The sequence below is a fragment of the Diadema antillarum genome, unplaced genomic scaffold, assembly GCF_040938485.1.
Source record: "Diadema antillarum isolate AM-2024a unplaced genomic scaffold, OU_Dant_1.0 seq00001350_RagTag, whole genome shotgun sequence".
NCBI lineage: Eukaryota > Metazoa > Echinodermata > Echinoidea > Diadematoida > Diadematidae > Diadema > Diadema antillarum.
The window spans coordinates 547,035-559,581 of record NW_027272115.1 but is presented as its reverse complement, the minus strand read 5'-3'; the positions used below and the strand labels follow the sequence as shown (position 1 = coordinate 559,581).

Here is a 12,547-nt window from a genome sequence, read left to right as displayed (position 1 = left end):
CATCATTTTAAAGCGCAGAGTCTGTTCCTTTAGAATATTATCATCCATGTTTTAGGGCTTTTTGTAGGTTTTATGATGCCGAGTCACATTTTGAAATAGGTATTTCCTTTGGAAATGTTAATGAATTCGAGATAAATTGATGGTTTTCCTCTATTTTAAGGGTGCTGAATCCAAATCTGGTCGATGCAAGTCTTGAATCATTAAAGTTTTTGAGATATTCAAGATGGCGGCAAGTGGATATCAAAGACTATAAGAATTCAATAGTTGCATCTATACTAGAGTCGGTCTTAGCACTCTCGAAATAGGATGAAATCGTCTATTTTGTATCAAATTACCAATTTTTATAAGGAGATGATCAAATTGGAAATTCAATTTTGCCGACCATCTTCGATATGAAAAAAGAATTATCGTTCTTTTTTTGTTTTTTCCTTTTCTTAAATAATTCGAATAATGACAAAGACACGACTAATTAGGCGATGAGGGAAACAGCAGCTGTCGAAATTTGAGGATGCAACTTGTCCAGACCATTCACCTCTTTGCATAACAATTTCAATATATTTTCCCACTTTGGATTTGAACGTTGTTTTCTTTGCAGTGACCTAGTTAAAGAATCGTATTCTTTCCTTTCAAATTCAATTCGCTATTTCCAACACTTACAAACATTTGTAAGGTCATTTCGTATCATATCAATGCCTATTTTGGCGCTCTGTAATCAACTGCACTAATGCTATAAGGCAGTATTGTCTTCCGATATAGGGCCATCATTTTCGCAGTACTTCTTGCCAAGTTCATAGAAGTAACGTTTTAACGTAGGTCCTGCCCTTCGAGGTGGACACCCAGTATACAGAAGCAGTTAGCGTTAGTATCCGAACGAGGACATATTTCTTTGCAGGTAAGCAAAGACTGGGACAGTTTATGCGACATAAAGAATATACGTTTAAGCTGTCTTACAACATTCTAGAAGTCGATAGATTACAAAACCCCACGCACTGAACCTTCAGATAAACGGGGTTATCTTCCTTGAATTAATATAGGGAAGTAAATGCATCGTTCCGTCCGCCCTGGAACCATAATGCTTTTGTTTACCATGTGAAGTGTACATTTGCACATTACACTATTGACACTTCTTCCGCATTTCTAACTTTTTTGGGGCCATGATTCAAAGTTCAATGAGACATGAAATTGTTCTTTTAGACATGGGACAAACGGCCAAATAACTAGTGTTTGTCTGCATAATGCTGAATGTTATTCATTCTGTGTGGCCAAAGGTTGCCCTGAAATGTACTGACAGGAAAGCTGGGTGTGGTAAGAGAAAACAATCAAAAATTGAATTTGAATACGCAAATACCAAAACGTTTGCTGAGTAGAAGAAAAAAAAAACACGATTTTGAATGACCGTTTTTCAATGCCTGAACAAATTTGACGAAATTGACGGCTTCTAATAATTTAACATTAAATAATGAAATACGGATGCTGTCCTGGACAATCTATCATAATTCTTTACGTGCAGAGACCATGCAGGATAATATCACATACCCATCATTTCGTGTTTATCACGATAGGATATGGTGGTTTCATGCTGGCCATGGACGTCTCGCTCAAATCCTTTCCTTCAAGTAGAAATTGCGTAATCATGTCTTTTTAGGTCGAAAAGTGCGACCGATTCAGAGACATAATGGATGTATCTTTCTAAAGCTTATTGCAACTGCTTGTATATCATTTATGTCATTTTCATTATCCGATACCGAGTAACCTGGTCCGTCAGGAACACGAAAGAACTACCAACAATTGAAAATGTATAGGCTACAGTCTATCTGGTGATAGTCTCATACCAATGAATGACAGAGAGCCCTTTAAAATGGGCATGATTTGTGATAGATAGGGGTAAAGATGCAGTAATTTATTTTGCATGGTTTAGAAATTTGTCGAGGTGACAGCGGTGTTGCTGTAATTCCAGGAAGCCATGGACCATCGCGGAGTTATCAGTTCCTGAGGGGCTAACTGGAATTACTGTCAATGACTGGAGTAAAACTGCATTGAAGATATCTTATATCGCCATCATCAGCTGCATCACCTTCATCACCATCACCGTTACGGTTATCACCTATCAATATTATCATCTCCACCACAACGTTATAGTGTTGTGTTGGTATTTTAGGGCGAGCTATAGTTTGAATTGATTCAGTCTATCGCAGGCGAAAGGGGGGGGGGGGGGGGATGGGACTGGAAAGGTGCCAACAGGGGAGATTTCTAGCGTTTTTAACTTCATGCGAATTGCGTTGGTTTTATGCCACGTTTTTATACTATTTATCTGTCCAGTTTAATTTTGTATGCATGTTCAGTTATTAATGTGCCAAGTTTTTATATGTATATTTTGTATTTTATGCCCGTCATTTATATACGTAAAAACCTCGCTTTGAGCTTATTTCCTGTAATATTTTATGTGACGATTAAATTCATTTGAATTGATTTGTATTGAATTGAATTGAAATGAATGAAACTCTAAGAGTGAAATGAGTGGGCGGATGTATCTAACCTATTTAATATCCTCACAGGGGAGGGATTGTTTTTTTTTTTGTAATAGAGGGTAACCATAGGAACACATTGTATCAACTTTATGATGATTTTTATTAAAGTAAAAAAAAAATTTATCGATCGTTATCATAACGTGCTCATCGAATGTTATCGTAATCATAATCCTGATTTGAATGTTTCTCGCTTCCCTGTTACATCAAATTGATATTTTCTTCAGCGGGTTTTCAAGTGGTGATTTTCTTTTTCCGGGTTTGAGCGAGTAAACAGAAAGAAAAAAAAATGACAAGAAAAGATAACAGCAAACAAGACAAAAGATCCAATATATAAAGCAAATTAACACAAACACATAGAAAAAGAGAAGCTGAGTAGTCGTATGATTTATCATGGGCTTTCCGCATAGTATGTTTTCATTTTATGCACGTCTAATGGAAGAGAGTGCCCACTGCCTCAGTGCTTTCGTACCGAAACGTAACCTCGGAAAAAAAGAAGAAGGATAAATTGGTTTGTCATCGTCACATTCATTAAAATGCAATGGTATTCTGTGTGCATCTATTGCTTCAATCAATCCTTTTCAGTGTCACAGGATTGGACTCGAAATTGTGTATTAGACTTACCTTCTGCAGAGAGTCCACAGAAGACGTCAACGGTCAATGTTAGCAGCAAGACGAGGTGGTATCTTCTATCCATCACAGATAGTCGAAGACAGAGAGAGTGCATATAATGGTATCATTGAAATAAACTTCTTGTATTAATTCTTACACTCGGGAGACCACGAACGCGACCGAACCCGATTGAGCTGAGCGAGCAAGTGAGGGAGGGGGGGGGGGGGGGGGGGGGGAGGGGGATGGTGTCTTCCCTCCCAATGTGAGAACTTTTTGCAATTTGATGTACATGGTGCAATTTGATGCATGTTTTTGCGTGTTTTTGTCGACTTGAAACAGTTTCACCTGTTTAAGTTGGCAGCAATATATTTTGATGTCGATGATTATTATACTTTTCGGTATAAAAATAAAATAAAATTAACTTAATGTATTAATTCTAACAATGAATATCATGACCGCGACCGAACCCGAGCGAGCGGAGCGAGCAAGAGAGGGAGGGGGGGGGGGGTGTGGGAAGGGGACGTTCCCTCTCCCATGATGAGAACTCTTTGCTTTTTGATGTTATAAATGGTGCAATTTGATGCATGTTTTTACGTGTTTTATCGAATTGAAACAGTCCCAATTTTTTATGGTAGCAGAATAGTTTGATGTCGATTAGTATTGAACAATTGAAGAGTTTGTTCACAAAAACTGATAAGTCCATATTTGCCAAATGGAGATATTTGCGATTAAAGGTCAAGATAGAGAAAGAGAATAATAAGACAATTTTTGCTTCTTTTGACCATAAATTCAAAAATGTACCTTCATATGTAGTGACCAATATATCGTTTAAAAAGTATTATTTTGTAGTTTATGACAGAGACCGTACTTCAAAATCTTCAAAAATGGACTTATCGGTTTTTGCGAACAAACTCTTCAGTTTGCATTAAATGGTATCATTTAGATAATTTGTTTGTATTGATTCTTCCACTGAATGTCATAAACGCCACCGAGCCCGAGCAAGCAGAGCGAGCGAGGGGGAGGGGATGGGAGGGGGGTGTCCACCTCCCACGTGAGAACTTTTTGCATTTTGATGTTGTTAATGGTGCAATTTTATGTATGTTTGGGTGTTTTATCGACTTGAAACAGTCCCACTTGATTAAGGTAGCAGAATATTTTGATGAAGATCACAATGAACAATTTGCCTATAAAATGATATTATCTGAATAAACTCATTGTATTAATTTTTTACGATGAATAATTATTATGAACGCTGTCTGTTAAGCAATTCAAACAGAAAAAGCAAGCACACAAGGGAGTAAATAAGGGGTATTTCAGCGATCTGGTGCAAACTTTTGTTGTAATACTTCGATTTTTTCCAGCGCTCACCCCCCCCCCCTCCAAAAAAAAAATAATAATTGAAGAAATGAATAGGGCTTTTTCAGGGAAGTGTTAAAATCATGGAATTTAGCTCTTATTCCGAGTGTGCACTATCTTTGTGTTATATGTACAAAGGTTAGTGAGGTAGAGCTTAGGGGAAGGGTTTGGGAGGGGAAACACAAGACGTAGCTTCTGAGTTATTAGAATTGAAATAAAGCGATCTGAAACACACTTTTTTGCGGAAAATTCAGAAATTGTCATTCCCCTGAGTAAAATAAGTCTATAGAGGGGACCAAGAAATGGGAGGGTTGTTGTTGTTGTTCATTTTCCATCTGTAAAGATGGCTGGATAGCCCATATTCAGCTACAATAAGCTGGTCTTCCATGGGGTCCAGTTGGATGTGGGGTGGGACCACTTCACCGGGTTAGACACCCTGCTCTTTTCGATGAATGAATGAAGCGGGATCTTTTACGTGCATGAGCTGTGACTCTCTCATACACGGGACCTCCATTTTATGTCCTATCCGAGGGACAGAGTGTTTTGCCTCTTGCTAGAGGGGACGGTATGTTTACACACAACATGTGGCAAGATGTGGCAAGATAAGTCTCCCATATTCGAGGGAGCTTTTTTTTTTCAGTTTTAGAACTGAAATTCAACAATGTGGTGCACACTTTTGTTGGAATATCTAGACATTTGTCAAACAGAGAATGTGGGAGGGATAATCCCTATTCCTTATTTCCCCTTTCTACACGAGGGAGATTCTATATTTTCTGATTGCATTTTAACGTTAGTTGGAAAACTGTCTATGTTCAAAGTGTAACCACAGTCTACTTGTATGCATAGGGACTGAGGGGGGGGGGGGTAGGGGTCGGACGAGCAGGGAGAAGGCGTGGGCGAGTGCTAACACCACCCTTCCAGATTTCTATCAAAAAACGCAAAAAAAAAAAAATCCTCATTTCGGGAATCATTGGGGATCATAATGACATGTTTGCCCCTCCCCTCTTCCCCCGTCCGCGCTCCCCGTCCTCCCGGATCGACGCCCCTCCATACGAGGGTGCTTTTGCATTTTTAGAATTGAGATGAAAATATCTCGTAAACACATTTATGATGTAATCTGGGAAATTTCAATCCCAGAAGTGTATACTAATTTTTTTTTTTTTTTTTGGGGGGGGGGGAGGGAGGGGGGAACCTCAGTTAATTGAAAGTATCTAGATATCCCCTCCCACCCATGGAACATTTTTTTTTTTTTTTTTACTGAAGTAACAGACCTGGTGTACACTTTAGATGAAACATTTTAAAATTCGTCTAATCTAAAATGTATTAAGTAGAAAGGACTGAACCTGGAGGGTATGGAAGGGGTTAGGCCTATTACCCTCTTACGCGAGGGAGATTTTGTATTTTCAGAATTGAAATTCAACCATCTTTGGGTGAAATATTTAGACAGTTTTCTATCAAAAAAGTAAAAAACATTTCCCCATCTCGGGAGTTACGAGGAGGAGCAAAATGATATGTTTGTCCCCAATACTTTTTTTTTTTTTTTGGGGGGGGGGGAACCATCTCCCTCCCCCTCCATTGACGCCTCTGCATATTAGGGAACTTTTGTAAGTGAAAAATCTGCTGCACACTCTTTGATAAAATAAGGAAATACTTCAATGTCAAAAGTGTACACAAAGTCTATCGAAAGGGACCCATTAGGGGAGCTTTTGCATATTTATGATTGCAATTCAACGATCCGATGCATAGTTGTTGCGGCAGTTGGACAATCTTCCATAAAGAAAGTTCGATATTTGTCCTTATCTCGGGAATTGCTTGGGGGTCAAATGATTTGTCTGGCCCCAACATTTCCGTAGGGGGCGGGGCAAATGCCCCTCCCCCCCCCCCCCCCCGATAGATTCGACGTCCCTGACCATCCTTGGGTATGCCCATAGATGTATCAGAGTCATCATTGTTTCAGGAATGATTCAGGAAATGGGGTGGGAGGGGGTTCATTATGGGGGTATAGTTTTTGTTATTCTTTGTTTGTTTTCGTACATGATTTGCAGATGGTCCCGAGTTGCTCGCGTCATAGCATGTTTACATGTAAGCCTATGCTATTTGACGGTGTCAACGTCTAGACCATACCTTATGTCGATATTACTTTCTTCGCGAGCGAGCGAATTATGTATACATATCCTACAAGATAGAATACTGTTCAGCTCTGTTACCTGTCTGAAGGCGGGCGTGCGAACGTCATGCAATATGCCAAAATTGATACAATCACATTTCTGCTTCCTCCATTTTTTTCTCAAATGTCAGGGGGATGATTGTACAGGCCATCCCCCCTCCTCCATATCGGGGGGGGGGGGGGGGGGTATATCCCCCATCCCCCCCCCCCCCCCGGATTTACGCCCATTACTGTGTGTAGCCTTGTTACGGCACATTTTGGTACATTGCACATCATGGTAAATTAGCAAATATGTTACGGCACATTTTGGTAAAAGAAATTTGTTCCCAAAATGTGCCGATAGGGCTAGCTGACGGGATCAACTGTTACCAAAATGTGCAGTTAAAAGTGTATTTGCCTGCATATTTCGGAAAATCTGCACATTTTTGATAACTGAACTATACAATCACATGGATGGGTTTGAGAGTTCTTATACGGTCAAGGAGTAAAGGTTATATTGGTCTGCAGTAAAGACAGGCAGGACACTTTTTTAGCTCACCAGCGCCGAAGGCTCGAGTGAGATATCGCGATCGCTTTTCGTCCGCTGTCTGTCGTGTGTCGTGTGTCGTCCGTCGTCCGTCGTGCGTCGTGCAAAAACTGTCTACACTCTCACTTTCTCTTCCAGTACCGGTCGGCAGACTTCAACCAAACTTGGTGTGAATCATCCTGCGGGGGTAAGGACCCAAAGTTGTTCATGTGGAGTATGTACCCCTCCGGGGGCAGGACAAGTACCCCAAGGGGAAAAGAAGTAAACTTTAGAAATCTTCTCTAAACTCCCAAAGCAGAACAGTGTAGATTGTAGGTTAGATTGTGGGGGCCAAGGTCTAAACATACATTTTCATCTTCTCCGTCAGACCCAGTAGGCGAATTTCAATAAAACTTGGTGGGGATCATCCTAATGGGGTAGGAACCCGATGTTGTTCATGTGGAGCATGTAATCTCTATTGGGGGGGGGGGATGGAGGGAGATCGCCCTCAAGGGGAAAAAAGGAGAAAACTTTATAAATCTTCTTTCAAGACCAAAGTAAAATCCAGTGTAGGTATGTTGTATGTAGAAACAAGTACCTTTGATGTGTGAAGAATATAGTTTGTTCATGGCAAAACGAAAGATGGCCCTCTTGGGCCCCTAGATGTGGGTGAAAGTTTGAGGGCTTTGGGGCCAAAGGGTAAAATGCATTTTCATCTTCTTCTTTAGAACCAAAGTGCGAATATCAATCAAAGTTGGTGGGAATCATCCCTAGGGGATTGGGCCCTAACTAAGGTTGTTCATGTTGGGCATGTGGCCCCATTGGGGAATAGGTAGAAATTTGTGCTCTAGATCAAAAGGCATTACACTCAAGATATGTTGTCCGTGGATATCGTTATAGGTACAGGATATATTTGTTTATGGGAATACCTTGGGTATCAATCTTGGTGACTGGGGGTGTGAGTGTGGGGGGGGGAGGGGCAAGGGGAAAACACATTCAAATCTTCTTAAGAACCAGTGGGAGGATTTCAGACAATCAAACTTGGTGAGGATCAGTCTTTGGGGTAGGGTACCAAAGTTGTAAGTATGAGTGGGTCAAGTGCCCCTACCCCCCCCCCCCCCCCCGTTGTCCTAGAGGGGCGAAAGTTTTGAGGGGGAACAAACAGGGGGAAGGGGAAGAGAATCATATTTCCATCTTCAGAACCAATGGACAGATTTCAACCAAAAATTACTAGGAATCATCCTTTCGGTAGAAGGACCTAAAGTTCTTTGCATGTTTGTTTGTTTGTTTGTTTGTTTGTTTTTAGGGGGGTTCTCCTAGTGAAAGGGACAAGGGGCCTTAATTTACAGGGAAATTGCGTGAAGTGTATTGACTGCGATAGTCGAGCTAGCGGCTATTCCCCCCCCCCCCCCCGACATTTTTTTTCTTTAATATAATGGTTAGTGTGTTGCTATGGTAATAGTATATAATCGCAACAAACTATGACAAAATCTTGCAGATCAAATTACTTCCTTAATTAGCTTGCAGTAAACGTCCCTGCTAACAGTCGCCCATGAGTATAGATCTTTTGGATCAATTGTTTTTCTCAGGGAGAAGGGGGCCGGGTGTTGCGACACGGATTGTCGCCCCTACACGGATTGTCGCCTGGCGACAATCCGTGACGCTTGTGCAGTTCCCAGTTTTTGACCTCGAAGGCGACAATCCGTGTTGGCAAAAAAATTGTTGCGACACGGATTGTCGCCCCGTGCTCGGGGTGGTTCCTCCGGTGTTAAGCTTTGGTGGGATGGGTATGACTGGTAAGTTATGCGTATGTGTGTGTGTGTGTGTGTGTGTGGGTGTGTGTGCGTGTGTGTGTGTGTGTGTGTGTGTGTGTGTGTGTATTGTGAGCTGCATGATATGTGATGTGTGTGATTTGTTGTGTGTGTGTGTGTCTGTGTGTGTGTGTGTGTGTGTGTGTGTAAATGTGTGTATGTGTGTGTGTGTGTGTGTGTGTGTGTCTGTGTGTGTGTTGTGTCGGTGAAAGAGTGCTCTACCTCTCAAAAATGGCGGCCGCACCCTCAGCTTCCTCATTTTCGAAAGAGTCCCGTCGCTACACCTTTGACATTGTTGTGTCACGCGAGACTGCACCAGGTACATTGCTCATTGTAAACCTTTTATTTTTTGATTTTTGGGGAAACATGTTATTCAGAATGCCTTCTGTCCTTGCGTGCAAAGTCTCTATGCCGTTAAACTACAATGCCAGAATATTCAGAGGCACACTTCCTCCTTTATAAGTTCAAGATATTGAAGCTGCATGGATTTATGTTTCACATGCAAAATAATGGTAATTCATGCCTATAAACTCGGCTTGCTATTTCATTGTCATTTCAAGACGATTACGGTTTGCTTGACCACTAAATTGCACTTGTCAAAGTGACACTGTAAATGTTCAATTCGATTTATAAGATATTAATTTACCATTCAGTTAGATAATTATGTGACCCTGCATCGCAAGATTATCAAGAGTAGACAGCTGTGTATTGTTAGTTCACTATATTCTAAAATATCAGCTTTAAGCTCTAATATGTGGTATAACACAATGCGTCTTTATAAAGATTGTTAATTGAGAAAAGAGTTATTTCAATGTATAAATCGTCAACTCAAGCATACAGCCACGACGTGCAGCGTATTTAATCAAAAATTCATAAGGCATATATGACGCATGCTGTGTAATGATCTTGATTATCAAGGATGAATAAGTATAGTATCCTGATGAAGTGACTGCTGTGGTGGTTATTTGACAGACCACTGCCTAGTTTTAGTAACATTGACAGCGATGCTTGATATTGCTGGCTACTTGGTATCAACAAGATATGCGTTTCAATGCCCATACAGAAATACATTCCAATGTATTTCACAGTGTTGTTAAGCAGACAGTATCAGTTGGAATACATTTTCCCGACATTAGACATTATAATTGTCTACAGGAAGACATTAGATGTTTCTTATGTACATGTAGTGGATTATTGTAGTTGCTATTGAACATTAATCATGTATAATATCAATTGTATTTGAGCATTGTACTTTAACACTGTTCTTTTGACAAACAAACACCCACCACACAGATACACGCATGCACAGAGGCCGTAGTCAGTCAGTGTACACAGACATACTATACAAACGTACACTTGGACATCTGCATACACACACACCCGCACACACACACACACACACACACACACACGCGTGCGCGCATACACAATACTGTAATTGATAGTCGGTCATGCCTTCTGTTTCTTTCTACTGCTGTTGGCTTCAACGCTTTATGCGGCCACATAGCACATTATTTTGGTGACAACAATGTGTCTCTGATGTTTAATGAAAAGTTAGAAGTTGTCCATGTCAACATAAGCTGCCATGTGGCGATTAACAGTGTCATGTAAGCCGTGCACTTATTCCGAGCCTGTTTTCGCTACATTATTGGTCTCGATACGCCCTGCATCATGTTGGCCTACATGTAAATTGTATTCGCCTACTTTCTTAATTTTGACTGGCCTTTAAAATATGACTGCAACACTGTTGAAAGCTGCTTTATCATTTCGAATACGGATAGTGCATTAACCTGCTACCCATTCACATTCACATGGGATGAAAACAAACAAACACACACACACACACACACACAAACGCATTTTGAAATGGAAATCTTAGTCTGTTAGCGGGGAATTGTCACACTGCTATGACCATGTCTATTTCGGTTTTCTCGGTAAGACAAACCCTTAAGAAGCGCTGATATCAAACTACTCATGGTGGGGATTACATATTCTTAGCCAATAGGCATCAGCTGTCCTATCTGCTGTTTGCCATTTAAAAGGAAGTTTTCTAGGCCCCCTGCTCTTCCGTATTTACATTCGCGACTTAACTTCCCAAGTAGATTATGATCTTCACCTCTTTGCTGACTCAACCCTGCATATTGTCATTTAAAATTCTTGTGACAGAACCACCTTTGCTGACAGCCTCCAGCGTGACTTGTTGACTATCGAGAAATGGACAACAAATTTTTGCGTCACCTTTATGCAAGCTAGACAGAACAGATGATCATCAACAGGAAGCGAAACCAGAACCACCTTCCTATCTACCGGTACTTCATGAATTCTGTCCTATATCCAACCAGACATAACTCTCTCCTTAGTGTTATCATCACTAACTCTTTGACTTTGGCTCCTTTTGTCACCTTCCTTGACCCCTCCCACCCACCCCACCCCCCCCCCCCCCCCCCCCGGAAAAAAAAAATCAGAGAGGCTATTCATTTTAAGCCGTTCAAGGAATCCCGTTCCATTCAAGGCAAGAATCATCAACTACAAAGCTTACCTTAGGCCGTTAATAGAGTATTCATGTCCGATGTGGGCTGGAGGTGGTACCACTGCACTTGGGATTCACGACAGGCTACTGTTCAAAATAGCTCTCCGCCTCGTAAGAATTGATGACCCTAACAAAGTTAGCATTTATTCACTGAAGCATCGGAGAAATGTTGCATCTCTTTGTACCTTTAACCGCCATTTCTTTCTGAAACCATCCCTTGAACTATTTGGAAGTCTCCCCTCCCCCTCAACTTGTTCATCAATGTTCAATTGACACGCTCTTCAGCAACTGCTCACCTCTATAGAGTCACAGTACCAAAGTCGAACACGTATTTCGGTCAGTCTTCACCAAACGAAGGACGGCTCTGCTGTGGAACTCACTTCCCACCAACATATTTCTTTTAACACCCACAACATGGACAGAGTCAAGCATTGTGTTGATTTAAGTGTAATTAGTTTGTTGTGCGAACCTACTTTTGTTATTTTCTACATGCACACAGTCTTAAAGTGTCTGTAATAATGGATTATAATCTAATAATTTAGGTCCATCTTTCATCACATTATCATGGTAACATCAGGCAAAAAAAAAAAATGTGTCCAGGGGCAGGTCTAAATCCAGAAAATCTGTTATTGCTGATATAACATATCAAATGCTCAAATTTTCTTCATACTTTGATAATTACACAATGAACAAATTCTTACACAATAAACCAAGGAGGTATGGAGTAACAACAATGTTATTCCCTTTGATCCCATATTCGAAGCTGTCATTCAAAATTATTTGAAGATTGTGCCAAACAGGATCTGCCGCGCAGAGACGAAGACAATTGACTCGTGTCTCATTGCATAATCACCAACCACTTTCAAAGGAAGATGTGTCTGTGATGGCAATTACTCTTTCGCTATCCCTTCTTATAAAAGGTAGGTGGTACAGACACGAGGATGCGCGAATAAAAATTGAGCAAAGTATGAATGAAGATGAAAATCATTCGACTGTGCATACCCGGGCACTTATCTGATATATCTATCAATAAAGAATTAT

At 40.7% G+C, this 12,547-nt stretch overlaps 1 protein-coding gene across 2 annotated transcripts in view; it reads right to left on the bottom strand.

Moving 5' to 3' along the window:
• Positions 1-3,228, bottom strand: part of LOC139708582 (uncharacterized) — a 30,949-nt gene extending 27,721 nt beyond the window's left edge. For both annotated transcript variants that reach the window (XM_071620519.1, XM_071620520.1), the window contains exon 1: positions 3,150-3,228. In XM_071620519.1, coding sequence (XP_071476620.1) covers positions 3,150-3,222 — 73 coding nt within the window. In that variant the 5' untranslated portion in view covers positions 3,223-3,228. The remainder of the gene's footprint in view (positions 1-3,149) is intronic.
• Positions 3,229-12,547: the final 9,319 nt, after the last annotated feature.